The sequence below is a fragment of the Anopheles funestus genome, chromosome X (genome assembly GCF_943734845.2).
Source record: "Anopheles funestus chromosome X, idAnoFuneDA-416_04, whole genome shotgun sequence".
In the NCBI taxonomy this organism is placed as follows: domain Eukaryota; kingdom Metazoa; phylum Arthropoda; class Insecta; order Diptera; family Culicidae; genus Anopheles; species Anopheles funestus.
This window is the reverse complement of record NC_064597.1, coordinates 7,825,532-7,846,563: the sequence shown is the minus strand read 5'-3', so window position 1 is coordinate 7,846,563 and position 21,032 is coordinate 7,825,532. Positions and strand designations below refer to the sequence as shown.

General features: G+C 42.4%; 3 protein-coding genes across 13 annotated transcripts; 2 read left to right on the top strand and 1 right to left on the bottom strand.

Annotated features, from left to right (window-relative positions):
- Window positions 1–302: 302 nt before the first annotated feature.
- Window positions 303–10,527, top strand: LOC125770959 (neuropathy target esterase sws). 3 transcript variants are annotated; one of them, XM_049441096.1, is made up of 15 exons: window positions 303–895; window positions 1,004–1,101; window positions 1,180–1,261; window positions 1,328–1,875; window positions 1,948–2,154; window positions 2,218–2,562; window positions 2,639–2,880; window positions 3,870–4,869; window positions 4,947–5,222; window positions 5,318–5,504; window positions 6,601–6,717; window positions 8,328–8,444; window positions 9,204–9,415; window positions 9,498–9,709; window positions 9,777–10,527. In XM_049441096.1, exons 2-15 carry the CDS (start codon window positions 1,009–1,011, stop codon window positions 10,048–10,050), a joined length of 3,912 nt encoding a protein of 1,303 aa, XP_049297053.1. In that variant the 5' UTR covers window positions 303–895; window positions 1,004–1,008; the 3' UTR covers window positions 10,051–10,527. The 3 variants fall into 3 exon arrangements, with proteins under 3 accessions (XP_049297053.1, XP_049297070.1, XP_049297061.1); XM_049441113.1 differs by lacking the exon at window positions 6,601–6,717 and having other exon boundaries at window positions 304–895; XM_049441104.1 differs by lacking the exon at window positions 8,328–8,444 and having other exon boundaries at window positions 305–895.
- Window positions 6,711–20,601, bottom strand: LOC125771012 (protein ILRUN). 3 transcript variants are annotated; one of them, XR_007419258.1, is made up of 7 exons: window positions 20,194–20,601; window positions 20,004–20,106; window positions 19,798–19,917; window positions 19,450–19,703; window positions 19,210–19,334; window positions 19,031–19,124; window positions 6,711–6,828 (listed from the first exon to the last, which is right to left on the bottom strand). XR_007419258.1 is itself a non-coding variant. In XM_049441190.1 (6 exons), exons 1-6 carry the CDS (start codon window positions 20,267–20,269, stop codon window positions 19,089–19,091), a joined length of 714 nt encoding a protein of 237 aa, XP_049297147.1. In that variant the 5' UTR covers window positions 20,270–20,600; the 3' UTR covers window positions 17,530–19,088. The 3 variants fall into 3 exon arrangements, 1 of the variants encoding a protein (XP_049297147.1); XR_007419257.1 differs by lacking the exon at window positions 6,711–6,828 and adding an exon at window positions 15,685–16,940; XM_049441190.1 differs by lacking the exon at window positions 6,711–6,828 and having other exon boundaries at window positions 17,530–19,124; window positions 20,194–20,600.
- Window positions 11,730–15,065, top strand: LOC125770975 (uncharacterized). Of its 7 annotated transcripts, XM_049441179.1 has the most exons (3): window positions 11,731–13,217; window positions 13,707–13,756; window positions 13,892–15,065. In XM_049441179.1, exons 1-3 carry the CDS (start codon window positions 11,955–11,957, stop codon window positions 14,979–14,981), a joined length of 2,403 nt encoding a protein of 800 aa, XP_049297136.1. In that variant the 5' UTR covers window positions 11,731–11,954; the 3' UTR covers window positions 14,982–15,065. The 7 variants fall into 7 exon arrangements, with proteins under 7 accessions (XP_049297104.1, XP_049297136.1, XP_049297128.1 ...); XM_049441147.1 differs by having other exon boundaries at window positions 11,730–13,460; window positions 13,599–15,065; XM_049441171.1 differs by having other exon boundaries at window positions 13,707–15,065.
- Window positions 20,602–21,032: the final 431 nt, after the last annotated feature.

The following is a 21,032-nucleotide window of genomic DNA, read 5'->3' as shown; positions in this document are numbered from 1 at the left end:
TAAAAGCCTCTTACTATGACAATAAATAATGGTAAATTTTATAATCTAATCGTTAAATACTCGGGGGGAGACTAAAGATAGAAATAAAGGAAGGATCTTTTACGCCGTTTGTGTATTTTTCAGAATTTATCTGCAAACGGTGCGACTTCAATCACCCCTTTTTGAGCGGACGAGGGATTATTCAAAATGTTTGACAATACAGCAGTTTGTTTCCCGGAAAACTTGTACAGTAGTGTGAACGTCGGTAGAGTAAATATACGTCAATGTAAAACGGTGTTTGTAATGTTTTTTTTTCTCTCTTCTGTACGCCATTTTTAACCATACCGCAATACCGCGGTTATGCTATTCAGCAGATTTGTATGGAACCGGGCCACAATTTCAACTCGACAGTATAAACAGCGACGCACAATCTTGCCCTCATTTGACAGTAGCAGCAAAACAAAGATCGCGACGAATAACGCCATATAGTAATACAAAAAAAAAACAGAGTTTTTAAACCTAATCCAATACTAGTTTTGATACAATTTTTAACCTGTCGTGCGTTATGAAAACGTACCCGAATGGATAGCACGCAGATAAATCATTGAGTACACCCGACGCGGTTTTGTTAATATGCACAATTAGCTTATTTGTCACTTCTTGACATTGTGCCAAACCAGGTGGAGGCTTTTCTTGTGCTAGAAATACAAGTGTGTGTCAACAACATAAACTCACTTTAATGCGTAAAACTGGCTAGTGGCGTGTGTTGCTGTAATCAGTGCTACGGTTCTATTTCATTTGCAATGGCATTCGTAATGAAGTGCCGATTGCCACGGTACTGACGGTGTTGTGAGAACAGACGGAAGCTTCTGCGATTGTCGTAGTAGGTTGTGTAGTTTTGGCATCGATAACTATGGTGAGTAGCGTAGAGCTATACCTTCCAAACGGTGCACTAGATTCGTATCCACCAGCTACAGATACGGAAGTATAGCAATCACTGCTTGTTTGTTGCGTTCCATTCTAGCAATAATGGACATCGTAGGGTTAGTGAAGAAGTCGTACGCCGATTACGGCACCATGTTGAAGGATTCCTGGTATACCATCAACACGGAAGACCTAAATGTAAGTACTTGACACATTACTTGACCCTGTGCTGCACTACTGATTGCTAGTTAACTGTTTCTTCCCTCTATATTCCAGCTATCATGGGCAATCAAACTGTTGGTGGCTATTTTGGCAATAATAGCCACCATCTACATCTGGCGCAGGAAACATCTCAGAAGTAGGAACCCAACCGACCGTAGGCAGTGTGTGTCCACATTCTAGCGTTTTGTTATTTTTATTTCAGAACTAGAAGAAAAAATGCAGCTACAGAACCAGTACGCATCTCACATGCGTTTCCGCAAGCGCGACAAAATGATGTTCTACGGACGTCGGATGCTGCGCAAGGTAAAATCCATATCAGGCCAAGCGTACGGTGGCCAGGGTCGTAAACGTCGTGCGGTGATGCGGTTTGCAAAGCGGCTGCTGTTGCGGAAGGACGTGACACCGACGCAACTGTTGGTGATTGAACCGCCGGCCGAATATCTGGAGGTGGCATCCGATGGTAACGATCGTGTACCGCCCGATGCGCTTTATATGCTACAATCAATACGCATCTTTGGGCACTTCGAGAAGCCCGTCTTTTTGAAGTTATGCAAGCATACGGAAATCATTAATCTCATAGCGGGCGAAAGCTTGATTAAGGTGGGCGATCCGGACGATAGTGTATTTATCGTCCAGACGGGACAGGTGAATGTGTTCCTAAACAATCCGGACGGAAGTTCCATCACGCTGAAGGTGGTACGGCAAGGTGAATCGGTAACATCACTGTTGAGCTTTATTGATGTACTAGTGGTAAGTGGTGCATTGGATCGTGTACTAGTGAAAGGTAGAAGGAACCATTAATTAAAACTATTTTCCCAACAGGGCAATGCGAGCCAGTATAAAACGGTCACCGCACGGGCGATGGAAAACTCGCAGGTGATCCGATTGCCGATGTTTGCCTTTCAGCAGGTGTTTAGCGAATGTCCAGATTTGCTGGTACGTGTGATACAGGTTATAATGGTGCGTTTGCAGCGTGTCACCATTACCGCACTGCACAACTATCTTGGCTTGAGTACGGAATACATACAGGTAAGCTTTCTCCTTCCGTGTCCATATACAGCTGTAACACCCAATAATGCCTGCTTTTCGCAGTGTTCATCACAGCGGAAAAAGATTCCGATTGCACCGCAGACTAAGGGCAGCCCCGGCCATCGACGGGTACCATCCGATCAGGTACATCCCGTACCGCATTCGCTCGTGGGCGAAATCAAACCGGACATGCTGGTAGATCTGTCCGACGGGCAGCACAATGTAGGCCGCCGTACGTCCGCCCTACCGATCGAACCAATCGATCATGCGGTGCTGAAGGCGTGCGCTGTCGATGGATTCATGCAGGAGCTAGATCTACCCGATACGCACAAGCAAACGATCGAAGACAGCATACTGATCAAAGAGGTATCGCCCGGTACAACGCTCGTCCATCAGGGTGTGTTGGATGTGAGTATTTTGTCATCCATTTATTTGCAAAGCAGCAACGGATTTATTTGCCTGCTCTCTTAACCTATCTTCTCAGGACGTTATGTTGATTTTCGTGATTGCCGGTGGGCTCACGCTAACGCAGTGCCCCCAAACGGGCCCGATTGCGCAGGATGCTAACAAGCTTGTCGGCGATAAGATGGACAATCATACCGTCACCATCTACCCGGGTGATGTGGTCGGCGGTTTGGCGGTCCTAACAGGCGAATGTAGCCTGTACACGATCCGTGCGAAACACAATTCCCGTGTAGGATTGCTCAACAAGGATGTCATCTATAAGTATGCTGAACGATAGTTTCTTTCTTTTTTTTTAAATCTGTATTGAGTTTTTGCTATGCTTGTAGGTAGTGTTGGGTGAATTTGATTCAGATTCAGTTGAATCTGAATGAATCTTTGAACTGAATGAATGATTCTGAATCTTTGTTGTGAATGTTCATGAATCCATATTGAATTATAAATCCTAAGAATTTCGGGATAGGGCGTTCATTGATGGTGGTCCCTCAACTTCCCGGTCAGTACTTTTGGAAAAAGTCCAGTACCCCCCCCCCCCCCCACTTTACCCCTCCCAGTAAGCACTTTTTCTTTAATTTAGTTGACAGGGAATAATAAACGATTCATGAATCTTTCAGGATTCATGGCAGGGAATAATAAAAGATTCATGAATCTTTCAGGATTCATGACAGGGAATAATAAACGATTCATGAATCTCTCAGGATTCATGGCAGGGAATAATAAAAGATTCATGAATCTTTCAGGATTCATGGGAGGGAATAATAAAAGATTCATGAATCTTTCAGGATTCATGGCAGGGAATAATAAAAGATTCATGAATCTCTCAGGATTGATGGCAGGCAATAATAAAAGATTCATGAATCTTTCAGGATTCATGGCAGGGAATAATAATAGATTCATGAATCTTTCAGGATTCATGGCAGGGAATAATAAAAGATTCATGAATCTTTCAGGATTGATGGCAGGCAATAATAAACGATTCATGAATCTCTCAGGATTCATGACAGGGAATAATAAAAGATTCATGAATCTTTCGGGATTCATGGCAGGGAATAATAAAAGATTCATGAATCTTCAAGGATTCATTTCAATTTATGGCAATTTATAAACATTTTGGGAGCCGGCACATGATTTAAATGACTCTTCACTAACGATTCGCATGAATGACTCTTTTCAAAAGATTCAATAAGCACAACGCTACTTGTAGGGTTATTATTATTATTTTCTGATACTTTTTTTGTTGCTTCTTCTCATAGAATAATGCGCGAACGTCCAGCAGTAGTGCTCGATATAGCTAATAGCGTCGTAAAGCGTTTATCGCCTTTAGTGCGGCAGTGTGACTTTGCACTCGATTGGAATTTTATTGAGTCAGGGCGGGCGGTTTACCGGCAGGAGGAAACGAGTGATTCCACCTACATCGTGCTGAACGGGCGGCTACGATCAGTGACGACACACCCGAACGGTAAGAAGGAAATCGTGGGCGAGTATGGCAAAGGTGATCTGATTGGCATTATCGAAATGATTACGGAGACGCCCCGTACTACGACGGTGATGGCGGTGCGTGATTCGGAACTGGCGAAACTCCCCGAAGGGTTGTTTAATGCGATCAAATTCAAGTACCCGATCGTGGTGACGCAACTGATCAGTTTGCTCAGCCACCGGATACTTGGCTCGATGCGTTCCCGCCCGATTGCTACCAGCTCGTTTACGTCCGTGTCGTTCGATACGAACCAGCAGATACAGCACCGTTATTCGACGGTGGCGATCGTGGCGGTCAGTGATGATGTGCCACTGTCACCGTTTACGTACGAGCTGTACCATTCGCTCAGTACGATCGGTTCGACGGTGCGGCTCACGTCGGAGATTGTACGGAAAGCGCTCGGTGCAACGATTATGGAACCGCCGAACGAGTATCGGTTGACGAGCTGGCTCGGGCAGCAGGAGGACCGGCACAATATTACGCTCTACCAGTGTGACAACTCGTTTGGGCCGTGGACGCAACGCTGCCTACGGCAGGCCGATGTCATTTTGATCGTTGGCTTTGGCGATCGGTCACCGATGATGGGCAAGCTGGAGAAGGAGATCGACCGGTTGGCGATCAGGACGGCGAAGGAGCTGGTACTGCTACACCCGGAGGAGGGTAATACCTGTCCGAACAATACGATCAGCTGGTTAAATATGCGTGCCTGGGTATCCCGGCACCATCACATCCAGTGCCCGAAGCGAATGTTTACACGTCGGAGTCAGAATAAAATCGTAAGTAATGCCAGTTCGAGCAATAAGAGTCATTTTGGGATAATCGTTTAACACATAATTGCATCTTTATTCTGTAGGCTGAGCTGTACGAGCGTATAATGAAGAACGAACCGTACATTCACTGTGATTTCTCCCGCTTGGCACGGTGGCTAACCGGTAACTCTGTTGGGCTGGTGCTCGGTGGTGGTGGTGCTCGTGGTGCTGCGCACGTAGGTATGCTGAAGGCGATCCAGGAGGCGGGCATACCCATCGATATGGTCGGTGGTGTAAGCATCGGTGCGTTTATGGGTGCACTCTGGTGTATGGAGAAAAACATAACAACCATGACACAAAAAGCACGCGAATGGTGTACGGTGAGTAATGTTTTTTTTTTGGGATTTTTCTTTATGAAGGATGAAAATTTTGAATTTTTTTTTTATGAAAAAACGTTGTGTTGCTTCATCCACAGAAAATGACCCAATGGAGTCGACAGTTGCGCGATCTCACGTACCCGATAACGTCAATGTTTTCTGGTCGGCATTTCAATCAAACCATACGCGGTACGTTCGGGGACATTTGCATCGAGGATCTGTGGATACCATACTTCACCCTTACCACCGACATCTCCGCCAGCTGTGCCCGGGTACACACACACGGTAATGTAGAAATGTTTCATTTTTTTGCTGTCGTTGTTTTTAGATATTTTTTTTTTTGGTTCCCGGCCCTCCCCCTTTCTGTGGTACCAATAGTGCAGCAGGTGTGGATGTTCAATTTTTTATTTGACAATTTTTTACCAAAAAACTTTGTATTGGCATTTTTTTTTTATTTTGTTTTCTTCTTCTGATTTTAATCTAATTGGTCGTATCCTTTTTTAGTTTTCAAAATCATCTTCGTACCCAACCACTTGTACCCACCCATCCGCTATGCAAAGTTTTGTTCTCGTTCTAAGCATCCCTCCGCTTGGGGCAAACATAACTGTGCCCCCATTCCTTCTGTTTGTTCTTCCTTCTCTCTGCCCTCTTTCTTCTTCTTTCTTTTCTTGCGCGCGCTCCTTTTGTTTTCCTTATTTTTCTTTCGCTCTCTCTCTCTCTTTCTCTCACTCTTATCTTTCGGCAAAATGAAGGATACACTTATATATGTCTGAAGGTGTTTTTGGTAACGTGCATGCATTCATCAACTGACAAATCGCGCTCGTATACCTTTTTCAATGTTGACCTTTAGCATGTAAGAGCCTTTTACCGCCAATAGCTGTATACTGTAGTAGTGGCGATGAGCGGCATGATTGATTTTACAACACTATCATACATGTTTTCAAGATTGTTAAAGCCGTTCCATTTCACCGTGGAGAACGGTTTAAATCATTAAAAGGCTTCCCACTGGAACAGCAGCCTTAGTGAGCTTCTAGTGTTACGAGCTCTGGCAAATAGCTGCTTCGATTCAAAAAAAACTACCAAGCTACTAACTTGTGTAGGTGTACTCTCTTCCTTGCTGCAAAATGAAGCATTACGTTTCCATGTAACGCTTACTAACGCTCTTACAAACGTGTGTGTGTGGCTGTGTGTGTTTGTATGTCTCTCAGTGTAATAGCGCGTACATTGTAATAGGAATAGTTTCGCTTATTCGGTTCTGACGTCGTTCTAACTCTCCGCTACGCTCCGTATACCGTCATTGGCAGCAACGGGTTTTGATTGGGAATAACGCCCTAATAATAACGCACTCAATAACTATAATACGCAATGTGCAATAAAACAGGTTCAACGTGGCGTTACGTACGTTCGTCGATGTCGCTGAGCGGTTACATGCCACCGTTATGCGATCCAACAGATGGTCACCTACTGCTGGATGGTGGGTACGTCAATAATCTCCCAGGTAATTAAAACTGTTGTCTAAGTGTATGCGTCTTTTGTTTTTTTGTTTCTCCCGCCTCCGTAGCTTGTCATATATTTATATAAATATAAGCATAGTGTCGTTTGAGCCATTCTAGACGAAAAAAAAAAAACAAAACGATCATTTAAGAAGAAGAAGTAAAAAAGAGAATCTGCAAAACAGTGGAAATTTGCAATTGAAAACTCAACAAAACCAAACGACATAATTTCATTTACTATTTACTATTCTAGCTGGTTGTGGAAAGTTTCAAACATCAAGTTAACATTCCACTAACATAAGATTCATTGTTAAAAATAACGAACTTTTGAGCAAGGAGATGAAACAACAGTAAATAAAAGTAAAGAAACAATAGTTTAATTAGTACTTAAGTAAATCAAACATTTAAAATCCCCGCCGTTCATACCAGCAGCTAGACACGTTACGCTAGGTTATGTGTGGTGGCAATCATGAGTATATTAAGTATAAGTTACTACGCGCTACTAACCGTTGTTTGTGTGTAGTTAGTGAAAAGAAAAAAAGAAATGGTTTCGCAATCAAAACAGCAAAGTATATAGGAACATCACGTTACTATTTTGTATTTCCCATATATCGAACATATATGTTTGTCACGAAACCCTTTCATCTGTGGTGGTTGCTCCCCTTGTGTTGGTAAGCTGTGACGATCCAGTAGTTTCAGTTACCAAAAAAAAAAACGTTTGCCGTAAGAAAAGCTATTACAGCTAATTACAACTTGCACTGCAGTATGAGTGTTTGCTCCAATTACTCCACGCACAACAAAATACTAGCTTATGCGTTATTCACGTTAATAACATTATTAACCTTGCAAGCAGCTACCAAATGATATGTACAAGGGGGAAAGAATTCCCAGTAGCGACCAATTTGCATTTTTTGTTCTTTTTTTTATTTTATTTTGTCCCTTCCTCCTTCACACACACTCCCCTTCACCATTCCACGCAATGTAACGCAACAGTCGGTCCATTACTTCATGATGCCCAAAAGAAAAGAGGAGAGAAATTTTACCTTATCTTGTTCACCATCATTAATGCTGGTTACATCTTCATTTTCAACGTCATTTGTTCCCCACCAGAGGAGGTCATCTTCTTTTAGTAGTCTTTATATGCGCACTGCACTGGTCTTATCTTTTGGCTATCTGTGTTTGGCAGCTAAAAAAAAATCTCACTTAAATCTGTGAAGAAAAAGCGCGCGTACCTATGTTATATTACGCACTACTTGTACTTTGTGGTTTCCTTACCCCCCTTTATTACTTCCAGGCTTTCCAGGCGCATCCAACAATTCTAAGTACCCAAGTCTTCCCCCCAAAAAGCATCCAACAAGCGCCATTTTCTTGCTGTAGCGTTTGTACCCGTTTATCCACTCTTTTTTTTCTCTCTCTCTCTCTTCTGCTCCTTTCTTCTATCTTTTTTCCCATTTATATTGCTTCCTTATTTTTTTTGTTAAATTGTTTTTACACCACAATTGTGCGATTCTGCTGCTGCTGCTGTTTTGCTATTTGTTTTCCTTTTTAGTTTTGTTTTCCTTTTTTTGTTTTGTTTTGCTAAAAGTTTGTTGTGTCGTTGTTACCCCAAAATCAGGAGATCTGTGGCGTTGTGTACGTGCCAGTATGTCAGTAGCCGGTATATTTCCTCCTATCTGTGATACACGAGATGGCCATCTGCTGTTAGATGGTTGCTATACGAATAATGTGCCAGGTAAATTGAAGCTCGATTTTTTTTTTTAGTTTTGATTTTACTTCCCATACCTGTTTTGTTTTTGTTTTACACCCTTTCCCAACAATGTGTAAATTTTTTTTTTTGGGTAACAATTTCCCATTACCACACGTTCCTTTTGCATATTTGCTTGCGAAACCATTCGACAAACCTTGCCTTTTATTAACATTTATATCAACCCATTCACTTATACAGAGAAAATACACTATTACTTCGCTAGCTTCTTTTTTTTTACTTTAAATACCATTTCCTTTTTACACCGTCCAAGTATGTGTGTGTTTGTTTGTGTGTGTGTGTGTGTGTGTGGAATCACTGCAATAGAAAACAATAGACGTCTGTGTTACTATTTCTAAGCTTTTTTCTAAGTAGGAGAGGGGAAGATTAGTTTAGTTTTAGCACTGTAAGGATTAGTCTTTAAGATGGGATTATCTCATATCACTTCAAACAGATGAAAACTGCCATATAAACCATACACTTAACCTAGCAAAGTTTAGATTGCTTCAGGTTATTCTGCAATCGTGCATCACAAATGAGAAATATTAATGAACAGTAGGGAAGAACTTTTTTTTTGTACAAAATTTCAACAGGTTTAACTACACAACAATAGTTCAGAATGTAAGGAATATAGGAATAATTTTTTGTTACTATTCGTTTTGTTTTCGTTTTTTTTGTTGTTTCCCCTAAATCCATTTTGTTTCTGGCACTGTTAACTGTTGTTGCTTCCCTCATTTTCTCATGCAGCGGATGTGATGCGGGCACAGGGTGCAGCACATATTATAGCGATAGATGTGGGTTCGCAGGACGATACAGATCTGACAGATTACGGCGATGATCTATCCGGTTGGTGGTTGCTTTACAAGCGCTGGAACCCGTTCACCTCGCCGGTGAAGGTACCGAATCTGCCCGATATCCAATCACGCCTCGCATACGTATCGTGTGTGCGTCAGCTAGAGGTATGTAACCACCGGTAACGCGTTACCGAGTTGGAATAAACACTAAGCTGTCACTCTTATATTTTGACGTTTCGCTTTGCAGGAGGTAAAGAAGAGCGACTACTGTGAATACATTCGGCCACCGATCGATCGATATAAAACGCTAGCGTTTGGTAGCTTCGATGAAATTAAAAACGTCGGTTACGAGCATGGTAAAGCGTACTTCCAAAACATGGCAGAAAATGGACGCTTGACACGGTTCAACCAATGGTCGGTGCATCCGATACCGAAGAAGGCCACCCATTCGCTGAATGAGTAAGTTTTGTTCGTCGATGTTCGATATGTTTGCTAAACATTGGTCACAATCCATCCCCGTTCACAGATATTCGTTCGTCGATCTGGCCCAAATCGTATGCAAAGTACCGGAAACGTACCCGGAGCGTGGTTACTCGTCGAGTGAGGATGACTACTACGACGGTTACGCATCGGAACCGTCAAGCATGCCGCTGAAAAAGGGCTACAATATGCCGCTGATGCGTTCGGCCGGTTCGCTCTCCCTGTCGGACAACGATATGGATTCGGATGAGCTCGAAATACCGCGACCCTTCAAACCACTGCAAGGCAATCGCAACCTGGGAGGCGATAGAAAGGAATAGTGATTTGTGTTTGGTTCCTTTCGTTTTTCGTCCTCCCTTTTTTTTCTCATATACTTTAAGTACGATTTTTTGAAATTAATTATGTCAGGTTTCTTTTTTTACTGCGCCTACTCATCCTGCTAGAGCAATTTGGCAAATTTGGCTACGGATGTGCATCCGTTTCTTATCACGAGCAACACACAAGCACGATAGTACCAGACGCGGTAGTGTTGATGAATGAATATCATGCAAATGTAAGAAAAATCAAGAGAATAATCGTTATAGCCAGACATTGTCGGAATGAAAGGAAAAGCAAATGATATAATTTTGCAAGTTAAATTGCATTGCATTACACGCATCGTTATACAACCAATGTACCAATTGGAGTTAATTTTTCCGTTCACTTACCGTTCGCTCCCAAAGATATTGTAAGCGTACCTGTGTGCGTATATATATATTTTTTTCATTCAATAAACTTACAAACCCCGTTTATTGCTATTTGACTGTAGTTAATTGTCGTTACATTATCGCTCATCTTATTCTTAGGCGTTATTTTCTTCGTCTTAGCATGTTCAGGTGCGTTTAAGACTGAAGTGAAACACCCCGTATGTGAATGAATCCAAGTTTATCAAGCGTGGGTTCAATGAGCGTTACAAAAAAGGGGAATCCAAAAAATGTGTTTTTGAACGTTTGATTCGGCGCGCTAGCCTGCAGCGCTAGATAAGCTTTTTTTTTTATAGCGCAGTCTATCTTTTAGCAACTCATCTGTTTATAGCACAAGGACATACGGGTACGGTCAGATAATATGACTAACCCACATAACCTGTATCACGTTTCCGCATTTCAATCGTACGCAATTGATCGTTCCATGGATCGTTTTGCATACGAACAAACGCTCTAAATCTCTACTTCCGCCGTGTCACACGTGTCGTCACACACTTGCCGTGTAACGGTGGTGAGTTCTTAGTTACAGATTGCTTACACTAGTAACTGAACACAAACGCTTGCTGAACAACATCACTCATATAAAACAGCTCATCGGCATCTGCTAAGCTTGGCTCTTACTTCTCACACGTGGAAGTCCATGTTTTTTTTTGCTGCCACTAGTTGCCAATGCCATCACATCGACCACACCACTGCCGGGCGTCCCAAACGGCGTCACACCAAGCGCATTTCCCGGATGGGACGAAACTTTTGTTTTATTAGCTTCCTAGCCACTTATCGTCGGACGATAAAACAGACAATCTTATTTGCTTCCATCTTTTTGCCAATAAGCTGATAAGTTGCTCATTAACTGCCGGTACCGTGAACGAGTGTTTTCATGCTGTAGATACGCTATTAGCAGCTGATAATCCTACAGCACCCCAATACCCAACGCTAACTAGCAACGTACCTGGTGAGGTAACAACTGATGAACCATGTCCCGCCGTATTCTGCACGGTTTGGTTCCACTTATTAGTGGGCAGTTCCGGGGAAAAATAGATTATCGTAACGCTGCTACAGCGGATCGTAGAAGGCATACCCCTCTTTAACACACCGCGCTCTGGAGGATGTTTTCGTCGGCCGTATTATGGCCTGCCTAGTTGGCGCACGGATCCGCCCTTTATCGTTGTTGCTAATTTCGCTGGAAAGAGTCATTTTATAGGCTTGTTTATCAGGCGTCTCACACGACGATGTGTACCGCCAACAGTACTGGATAATTTTGAGAACCCGAGGTTTGCACCCCCATTGCCGACGGCAGTTTCTCGAATTCTTGCAGCTTTTATGGCACCGGGGGGGGGGGGTGATAAAGGTTGATATATCCCTATAAAAACTACATCCGATATGTACATCCGAATTCAGTATAGCACGAACCAAGAAACGATACGTAACGAACTATTAACGTCCAGCAGAAGAGAGTACGTTGCGCGTGAAAGTACGAAACGATGCGTCAAACGTTGATGCAGGGAATGATTAGTGCCGTGCTGCTACTGCTGCCGACACTGCCAGTGAATAGTTTGGAGGATATTTCAGCGCCGGAAAACCTACCGCGTGGTACCATCCAGTGTGAACAGGTCGGTGCAATACCGGACGATGAGTCGGACTCATGTGCGACATACTATATGTGTGCAGTGAACCCCGACAATGTGTTGTCACCAGTGTTTGCCCAGTGTCCCGGCTCGACAGTGTTCTCGCGCGTACTACGCCAATGCGTAGATCCATCCACGTACGCATGCGACGGTACCGCCCGACGGAAAAGAGAAGCAGAATTCCAATGTACGGAAGATGGCAGATTTCCGAACGTTGATTCAACCGACTGTAAAACGTACTATCTCTGCACAAAGAATACGGACGGTTCGCTGATAGCGGCACTTGTCGCCTGTCCAACGTCTACCATATTTTCGGCGGAAAAGAAATCGTGCGTTTCATCGCCACCCAATGTCTGCCCGTACGCACCAATAACAACAACGGTGGAGCCACAATCAAGCAGTACATTAGCCGAACCAGGCGACACATTCGTGTGTCCTAGCCAGGGGCGGTTTGTCAATGAACAGTCACCAGACTGCAACACATATTATCTGTGCTTAGTTATTAGTAACCAGCTAGTACCACAGCTCGCTGCTTGCGCAGCAGGTTCAGTATTCTCGGCCATCGAACTAAAGTGCGTAACCGAAGATTCGTACACGTGTCCAAAGTTGACTGCACCCACAGTCAGACCTCCAACTGTAACAACTCCGGTTATGACGACTTTGGAAGCTACAACTCCTGGTGCAACATCGGAAGTGACTACCAACATACCGATTACTATTACGCCGCCGTCCAGCACTATTTCGACCACTGAAGCTCAGACAACGGAAGGGACAACGAACATACCGATTACTATTACTCCGCCGTCTAGCACAATTTCGACCACTGAAGCTCAGACAACGGAAGGGACAACGAACATACCGATTACTATTACTCCGCCATCTAGCACAATTTCGACCACTGAAGCTCAGACAACGGAAGTGACAACGAACATACCGATTACTATTACTCCGCCGTCTAGCACAATTTCGACCACTGAAGCTCAGACAACGGAAGGGACAACGAACATACCGATTACTATTACTCCGCCGTCTAGCACTGGATCTAGTACTTTTACAACCATCCAAGATGATACCACAACATCAGAGATAACGACAGAAAGTCCAACATCTACACCTGAGGTCACAGAGACATCGGAAGTGACTAGTACTGAATCTAGTACTGTTACAACAACTGAAGTCGAGATCACATCAGAGATGACAACAGAAAGCCCAATATCTACATCTGAGGTCACAGAGACATCGGAAGCGACAAGTACTATTCCGATTACTATCACTCCTGATTCTGGATCTAGTACTGTTACAACCACTGAAGTAGAGATCACATCAGAGATGACAACAGAAAGCCCAACATCTACATCTGAGGTCACAGAGACATCGGAAGTGACAAGTACTATTCCGATTACTATTACTCCTGATTCTGGATCTAGTACTGTTACACCCACGGGAGCAGAGACCACAACATCAGAGATGACGACAGAAAGTCCATTATCTACATCTGAGGTTACAGAGACATCGGAAGTGACTAGTACTGGATCTAGTTCTGTTACAACAACTGAAGTAGAGATCACATCAGAGATATCGACCGAAAGCCCAACATCTACATCTGAGGTCACCGAGACCTCGGAAGTGACTAGTACTGGATCTAGTACTGTTACAACAACTGAAGTAGAGATCACATCAGAGATATCGACCGAAAGCCCAACATCTACATCTGAGGTCACAGAGACATCGGAAGTGACAAGTACCATACCGATTACTATCACTCCTGATTCTGGATCTAGTACTGTTACAACCACTGAAGATGAGATCACAACGTCAGAGTTGACGACAGAAAGTCCAACATCTACATCTGAGGTCACCGAGACATCGGAAGTGACTAGTACTGGATCTGTTACAACAACTGAAGTAGAGATCACATCCGAGATAACGACCGAAATGCCAACCTCAACAACTGACGTTACTTTAACCACTGCGGTAGGAGAAACGAGCACCATGCCTTCGTCTACAACAACAGAGGATCCTGAAACGCCTCCACCAATCCAACTGACTACTTCAACAAAATCACCACCAACCATGAGTTCTACTATCACATTGCCAGCAACGACGACTATCAGTTCTGGAGATGGTGGCACAACATTGACGCCTGGTATGACAACACCCGGGATGTTTCAGTGTGTAGCGGAGGGTCGTTATGCCGATCCCAACAGCTTCGACTGCGTATCTTACATACTGTGCGTTAAAAACAGCCTGGGAACGCTTACGCCGATTCAATTCTTATGTCCACCAACCACAATCTTTTCGGATACGGTTGGCTATTGTGTTTCGGCCTCGGCGTACAGTTGCAAATACGATACGTCCAGCATTGCGCCACCAACAACGATTTCGCCGACAAGTACGACGACGGTTAAGCCAACACCCACACCTTTCGTGTGCCCGAACACTGGTAGATATCCTAATCCGGATTCGATTTTCTGCAAATCCTACTATCTATGTCTGTACGATGGTAAGCTGAATCTGATCAGTGTGGAGCTAAGCTGCCCAGGTGGCTCTATTTTCGCCACCGACGAAATGAAGTGCGCATCGGCCGAAGAGTATCAGTGCGTTAAGGGTACCGCAACAACGGTAGCAGTATCCAGCACTACCACTACCACGGCTGTCCCAACTACCACAAGCACAACAACAACCAGTTTGGCCGGTACATGCACAATGGCGGGAAAGTTTCCAAACAGCTTGCGAAACGATTGTTCGTCGTACCAGTTCTGTGTGACGGTCGCATCCGGTGAGCTGGTTGAGGTGATTCTTCAATGTCCAGGCAACACACTGTACGACGAAGACAAGAAGACATGCTCGGATAAGTATGTATGCACCCGGGGAATGAACTAGTGCATAAACGGCGCTGGTTCTGCGCATTTGTTGCTACGAACTTCGTATAGTTATCGATTAGAATAAACCACTGTGTACAATGCATTGGTCAGACTGCATCTTTATATAACGGATCGAATACAATCCGAACGCTCTGTGTACCGTCCGATAAGAAAACAATAAATTATTTATAACCTTGAAAATGACGTCTACAAATTTTATAATTACATATAAAAATAAAGAATTCCATGTTGTAAATATCTCCAAATGTCTATACTCTCTAGCTCCGTGATCTTCAGTGTGTGAGCTTTGCCCAGCCCAGCATAATGGTGATCAGGATCACGGCTTCAGTCCCATTTGCTATTGATCTTCAACGAACGCAATTTTATTCCGAAATAACTCCTTTCGTTCACTCGTGCTTGGGTTATCTCTCTCTCTCTCTCTCTTTCTCTCTCTTTCTCTCTCTCTCTTTCTCTCTCTCTCTCTCTCTCTCTTTCTCTCTCTCTCTCTTTTTTTTTGGTGGACGACCCTTAAGGTCATGCCGGCCATTTCTGGCTTGCTAGATTTATTTTTAGCGCATAGCCGGATAGTCAGTCCTTGCTACGGGGGAACGGTCCGGATGGGATTCGAACCCCGGTCCTGCCGTGTGGACCGGCGCCATTTATCACATGCACCACCGGGCCGTGGGTTCGGATGTAGTGTAAAAAGGAAGAAAAAAAGAATCTTATTAATACCATTTTAGCAACTCAAAGGCACTGTGGCTGGGATTTATGCTAAGCCCTGAGGTAAAAAGGTAAGTATCATACATTTACATCTTAAGCAATTTGTTCACACATAGCTCTAAACATTCGACACGAGCACACATTAGATACCCGCTCCTGGGTACTGTTCTGATCTTTTTTCCAATTTCCTGGCACCAATTTTCGTCACCTTTTTTTTTTGGGGGGAGTGTGCCAGTAGGCCACAACTTTCAAACAGGCGTTTCATCCGTTCACACCTTCCTCTTATCTGTCAATCTAGCAACAAATGATTCCTTTCCGCGCTGCAATACTTACATCCCGATACGGGTGGATATTAAATTACCTTGCGCAGAGCAAGCTTCCCTTTAATGCTCTTTTTTTTTACGTCCGATCTTGTACGGTACACGGCGCACCACTTGAGAAGTCTTTTGTGAAATGAAATGTACAGTGAAATGAAAAAAAAACGCGTGCTCCTGGTTTTATTAACTCCCTCAAGGTTAAAAATATTAATTAGCTTTGGAAACGAAGTACAACGTACTAGGGGGGGGGTGTGGTGGTGAATATTTCAAGAAAACTAAAAACTATCCGAATATGAATAGCTCCCTAACCGACATCGTGTGCTTATGGCACCGGTTGGCAAAAATTGTCCACAGAAGAAGAAGAAAGAAAAAAAAACACATTTACCGATCAATTACCGGTGGCAACATTATCAAAACTCTAACATCCCTCGCTTATTGACTAACATTACACAGATATTGCGTTTTCACAACTTTGCTCCTAACCTTACCGACAAGGATTCAGCTGATCTTATCAAAAGCGGTAACGAATTATCTCGCCACTCGTCTCTACCACCTTGTTTTGACGTTGAGCATTACAGAACGTTGAAATCTAGCTAAGCAATTAAACAAACCACGACCAAAACCTAATAATGATTTCACGAGAGTTTATGCAACAATATGGACATACTGAAATGGGCCATCCGCAGATCCGTAAGCCAGATCGTAGCGTTACGTTAGCAACACATGCACACATGTAACGCGTTATAGCATTATGGCAAACCTGCATCGCAAATGAGCGGCCTACGGTTGGACGTTACACTGACCGAGGATTATCACTTATTGCACGCAGCTGTCAGGACACAGATCATCCTGTCTTGGCTGGTTAGTCCTTCAGTTAACATATCTTGTGATGTGTATATCAGACTTTTTCTAGTACGGTAGTGGTTGTGAGATCACGCGTTCTGTAGCAAACAAGTTAAATTTTGATTTACAAACGAAAAAAAAAACACATAAAGAATATTAATATTTTTACAACGCATACAGCTTATACATGGCAGAGGAAAACAAAAAGTAAAAAAAAAATCACAATCCCTTGCTTACTACCTACAAACAAACAAACAAAAAATATTTTATAAAACAAAAGGTTCGCAGAGACTTGTTCTTATTGTATGACTTATTGTTTAGTTTCCGGATAATGTTCGCTTTGTATGTTTTACTATCCATCTTTTCTTTTTCTCGTCTTGCCATAAAGATCTACTAGCTCTTGTTTGCCATAACTGACTTATTAGACTTAATTTTACCACGCAGCAGGATAATCAGTCCTTCACCACGGTTAGGATGTGGAGACCGGTCCTATCGCATAATAGACGCGGGCACCACAGTTAACGTAAATCGAATTTAAGATCTTCGTGGTCTAGCAGTCGAAATCGAAATAAATTAAATTTTTGCAACAAATGTTTAATTTACGTAAATTTTGACAGGAAAATAGCGTTTATAAATGTGAGAATGTTTTTTTTTTTGTTGCAAAATCGAAAAGCGAACACATTGCTCGCTTCCCGACTCTGCAGACAAATTTTTCTTCTCTGTTCTCTTCTTGTTCTGTTCTTCTTCTGTTCAATGTTTCCCTCTTCTTCATCCATGGATGGTTTTACTTCCCTTCTTCTTCATTTATATTCCGCTGTATTTTCCGTTTTATTCCGCAATGAGATGTCTTCAGTTTTCGTATGCTTTTCGAAACGATAGAAGAATTAAAATTTCGTTTTTTTGTTTTTGTTTTTTTTTCCTTATTTGGTTCTAACTGCATTTGTGTCAGTCATAGCCGGAGAGTCTTACTTCTGCCATCTAATTTGGTGTGAAGACAATTCGGTATTGTTCTGGCTGTACATTGGCTTACTAAACTTATCATTTCTACCACGTCGCTAGACAACTCAGTACCACACAGCGAAACAAATCCTTCCAGATTAGTTTTCAACTTAAAACCTGTGAATTTATGTATCGGAGGTTCTACCTAGCAAATTTTGTTTGCAGTAATAACGACCAAGTCGTATTGTTAATTAAAAAAAAACATGGCCGTCCTTCTCGGGAAGAACGGAACTGTAAGTTCAAATACAGGGAGGATTTTTGTTAAATAGCTTTTCGTAATACATGTTATTGCATGTAAAAAAGTAATCTTTTTGAAATTTTGTTGAATCAATTTGAAAATTATATCGGCCTAATAGCTACGTCCTTTTTTATAATTGCACGGTCAGGCCCCACTATTCACTCATACTATTACACAATCTTTATGCCATACGAGACATTACGAAAGACTGAGGCCGCAGAGTTTTCACAAAACAGAATATATTAGTAAGTAAATAAATTCTGCTTTTTTTATCAATACGGCCAGGCCGTTCTACCTGAATAAAAAAAAATTCTTTTGTAAAACTTCCGTATCGACATGTATCAGTATACGATAAATTTGCATTTTACTTTAGAATGATGAAATTAGGATAAACTCTGCTTCTTATTTGACACTACAACCTCAGGAGAGGTCGTGGCCGTCCATTTCTGGCTTTCCTTAAGAGTCCTGTGTACCGGAGTGCGGTACGAATGGGACTTGTCGTATATTTGGCTTTCATATACATCATCCCCAGGAAAAAAAGGCTCTAACTTTCAAATATGTGCACCTCCTCCTTACTAAAATATATTTCAAAAAGGGTATTGCAATTACTTCAAAAATATAAATTTGTTTTCTTCCTAATTAAACATAACTAATCAGAACTGTGGGACTAACTATCTAGCTACGGGTAGTAAATATGTTTTTTTGGGAAGATCACCATATTAGACCTTCACGAGAATTGGATGCAAATTTCTTAATTTAAATCCCCCTTCTGTTTTTTGTTATTTAGAAAGCAACTTTAAACGCCTTGCCTCAAGATATACTAAAGTGTTCCGAAATAACAACCATTTTGTAAATAGCTTGCCTATGGAAAGATATCCGTTTGATCGGATATCGGTCGTTGCAGTGTCGTTGACAGATAATAACGGAAACCAGTAATTACTTATAACGTACTTGAGAGAAAGAAAATGACTCCATTCTGCTGTACAGTTACGATGCGACATTTTCTTAGCTATCCCCACATTTCACTGTCGTCGAGTTCGTTCGACTGGAAAAAAATGCGTGATTGATTAAAATAGTGCGTTTTAAATTATTATAATGATTGTGAAAAATGAAAAAATGCTGCAACATGCCTGTGATTCCGTTGTGCTTTGCTGCGGGTTATGTTCGGCGGTGGAATTCGTCTGAAGGCTGGAAAATTGTTGCGTTACAGCCATCGTTCCATCCAGACTCACTTCAATCCTTGAAGTTATATTTTCTAAAAACATTTAAATTGTTTTGTTACAAAACAGTACAAATATTTGTAAAGAATGAAATGTGAACTCTGTCATGCAACAATATACACAAGTATGTGTTCGGTGAAATATGGTTACCTCCGAAACTGGTTCCATTTGGGGTATAGATTGACCATACGGTTTCGAAAGGTCCTTCCGTCGATGGGCTGACCAGCTGCACTGATACGGACACGGAATCATTCGGTGGCACGGAAGGAACAAAGTACTTCAGATCCTCGTACGATAAGGGGAAATTTTCCTGCATCATATTTGGGTTTCGGCGTAAGCTCACGTAGCACCCGTACGGCCACGCTATATCGCCATTGTTTTGCAGTAACCAGGTAAGCTTAATACTTTAAGACACACAAAGAACAAAGAGAAATTAATTTAAAAAAAAAACCATATCGCCCGGCTAGCTAAAGCTGTAATTCCCCCCAAAATACTCACGCTGTGCTCGGTGTGAGTTTTTCGCCCTTTCCTACGGTGATATCGTTCAGTAACTTCATCGATGGTTGTCGGTTTTGTGCCATAAAGTCAAAATAACATCCCACTGCCGCTTGGAGGTTCCTGTTTGGGATGTTGCAAGGTTCAATTACAGTACAGTGCGGCAAAAAATGTAGCCTGCAACGGATCGGCTTCGCCGGACTACTTACCAATTGGTCATGTCCAGGAAAAATGTTGCCGTCGAGTAATTTACATTTTCTCCAATCGATTGAAACTGAAGGATCAGCTCTTCCTTGTCCGTGGTAACCATCGCTGTAAACAAAGAAAACATTACAATGCGAAAACAGTCCATGCAAAACAGCACCAGCATTGGGAAACGCGAGCGATGGACACACTTACAGCTAAACTGGGTTAGAAAGTTTTGCTCTATATCGTCTGGAAGTTGATTTGATGCGTCCTGGTCCGTATGTTCCATGTTTTCTTGCAGTTGAAGATGATTGTACACAATTGTATTGGGTTGAGTTGATTGAACCAGACCAGATGCGGAACTGCAAGCAGCTGCGCTTCTTTGTTTAATGTTTGATTGTACGGATTGATTGTTTGTTCGTGGACAAAATATTCACAGCGCGTATCCTACTTCGTGTGCAAATCCATTTACTACAGCGGTACCTACAGAAATGTGAAATGCGCTTGGTACACAAATAGTTCGGCGTAGGAAATTGCACGGTAATAAAAACAACAAAATAGGAACACTGCTGTGATGGAACGTTTGAGGCCACAGCGAATGACAGTATGGTGATTGTCAGTGCATTCCTTTACCTAATGCAGGGGTACTGCAGCAAACATATGCGGCATTTCTACGTATTTAGCACAAGGTTAGGGACAGCACATTTCTGTAGTTTTCTTATTAAAAAAATTAATCTTTCATCTAAAATTACACTTATCTTATAGGTTTAATTATTATTTACATCTCCTACGTGTTAGCAATAGCACAGTCTAATGCTAGCGGACATTTAGCGAAATTATGTTACAATTTGGCAGCTGCTGAATAATTAATGGAATGATTTGTTTAAAAACTTACTAAAGCGAGTATAAGTCATATTAACTTATGTAAATATCATCGTTACCCTCAGCTGTAAGTAATAATTGCAACATTCTCGGGGATCAAAGGATCACGAACAGGGTTAAACGTTGAGTGCCCCTGATTGGTAAATGTGACCGTCAATTTATTGTATTTA

Coding starts and splice junctions, on each gene's coding strand:
- LOC125770959 (XM_049441096.1), top strand. CDS start 1,009: ATGGACATCGTAGGGTTAGTGAAGAAGTCGTACGCCGATTACGGCACC. Junction 2,155..2,217: donor TGAGTACGGAATACATACAG/GTAAGCTTTCTC, acceptor TGCTTTTCGCAG/TGTTCATCACAGCGGAAAAA. Junction 2,563..2,638: donor TCCATCAGGGTGTGTTGGAT/GTGAGTATTTTG, acceptor CTATCTTCTCAG/GACGTTATGTTGATTTTCGT.
- LOC125770975 (XM_049441129.1), top strand. CDS start 11,955: ATGCGTCAAACGTTGATGCAGGGAATGATTAGTGCCGTGCTGCTACTG.
- LOC125771012 (XM_049441190.1), bottom strand. CDS start 20,269: ATGGAACATACGGACCAGGACGCATCAAATCAACTTCCAGACGATATA. Junction 19,918..20,003: donor TTCCTGGACATGACCAATTG/GTAAGTAGTCCG, acceptor CATCCCAAACAG/GAACCTCCAAGCGGCAGTGG. Junction 19,335..19,449: donor AAATGGAACCAGTTTCGGAG/GTAACCATATTT, acceptor AAATGTTTTTAG/AAAATATAACTTCAAGGATT.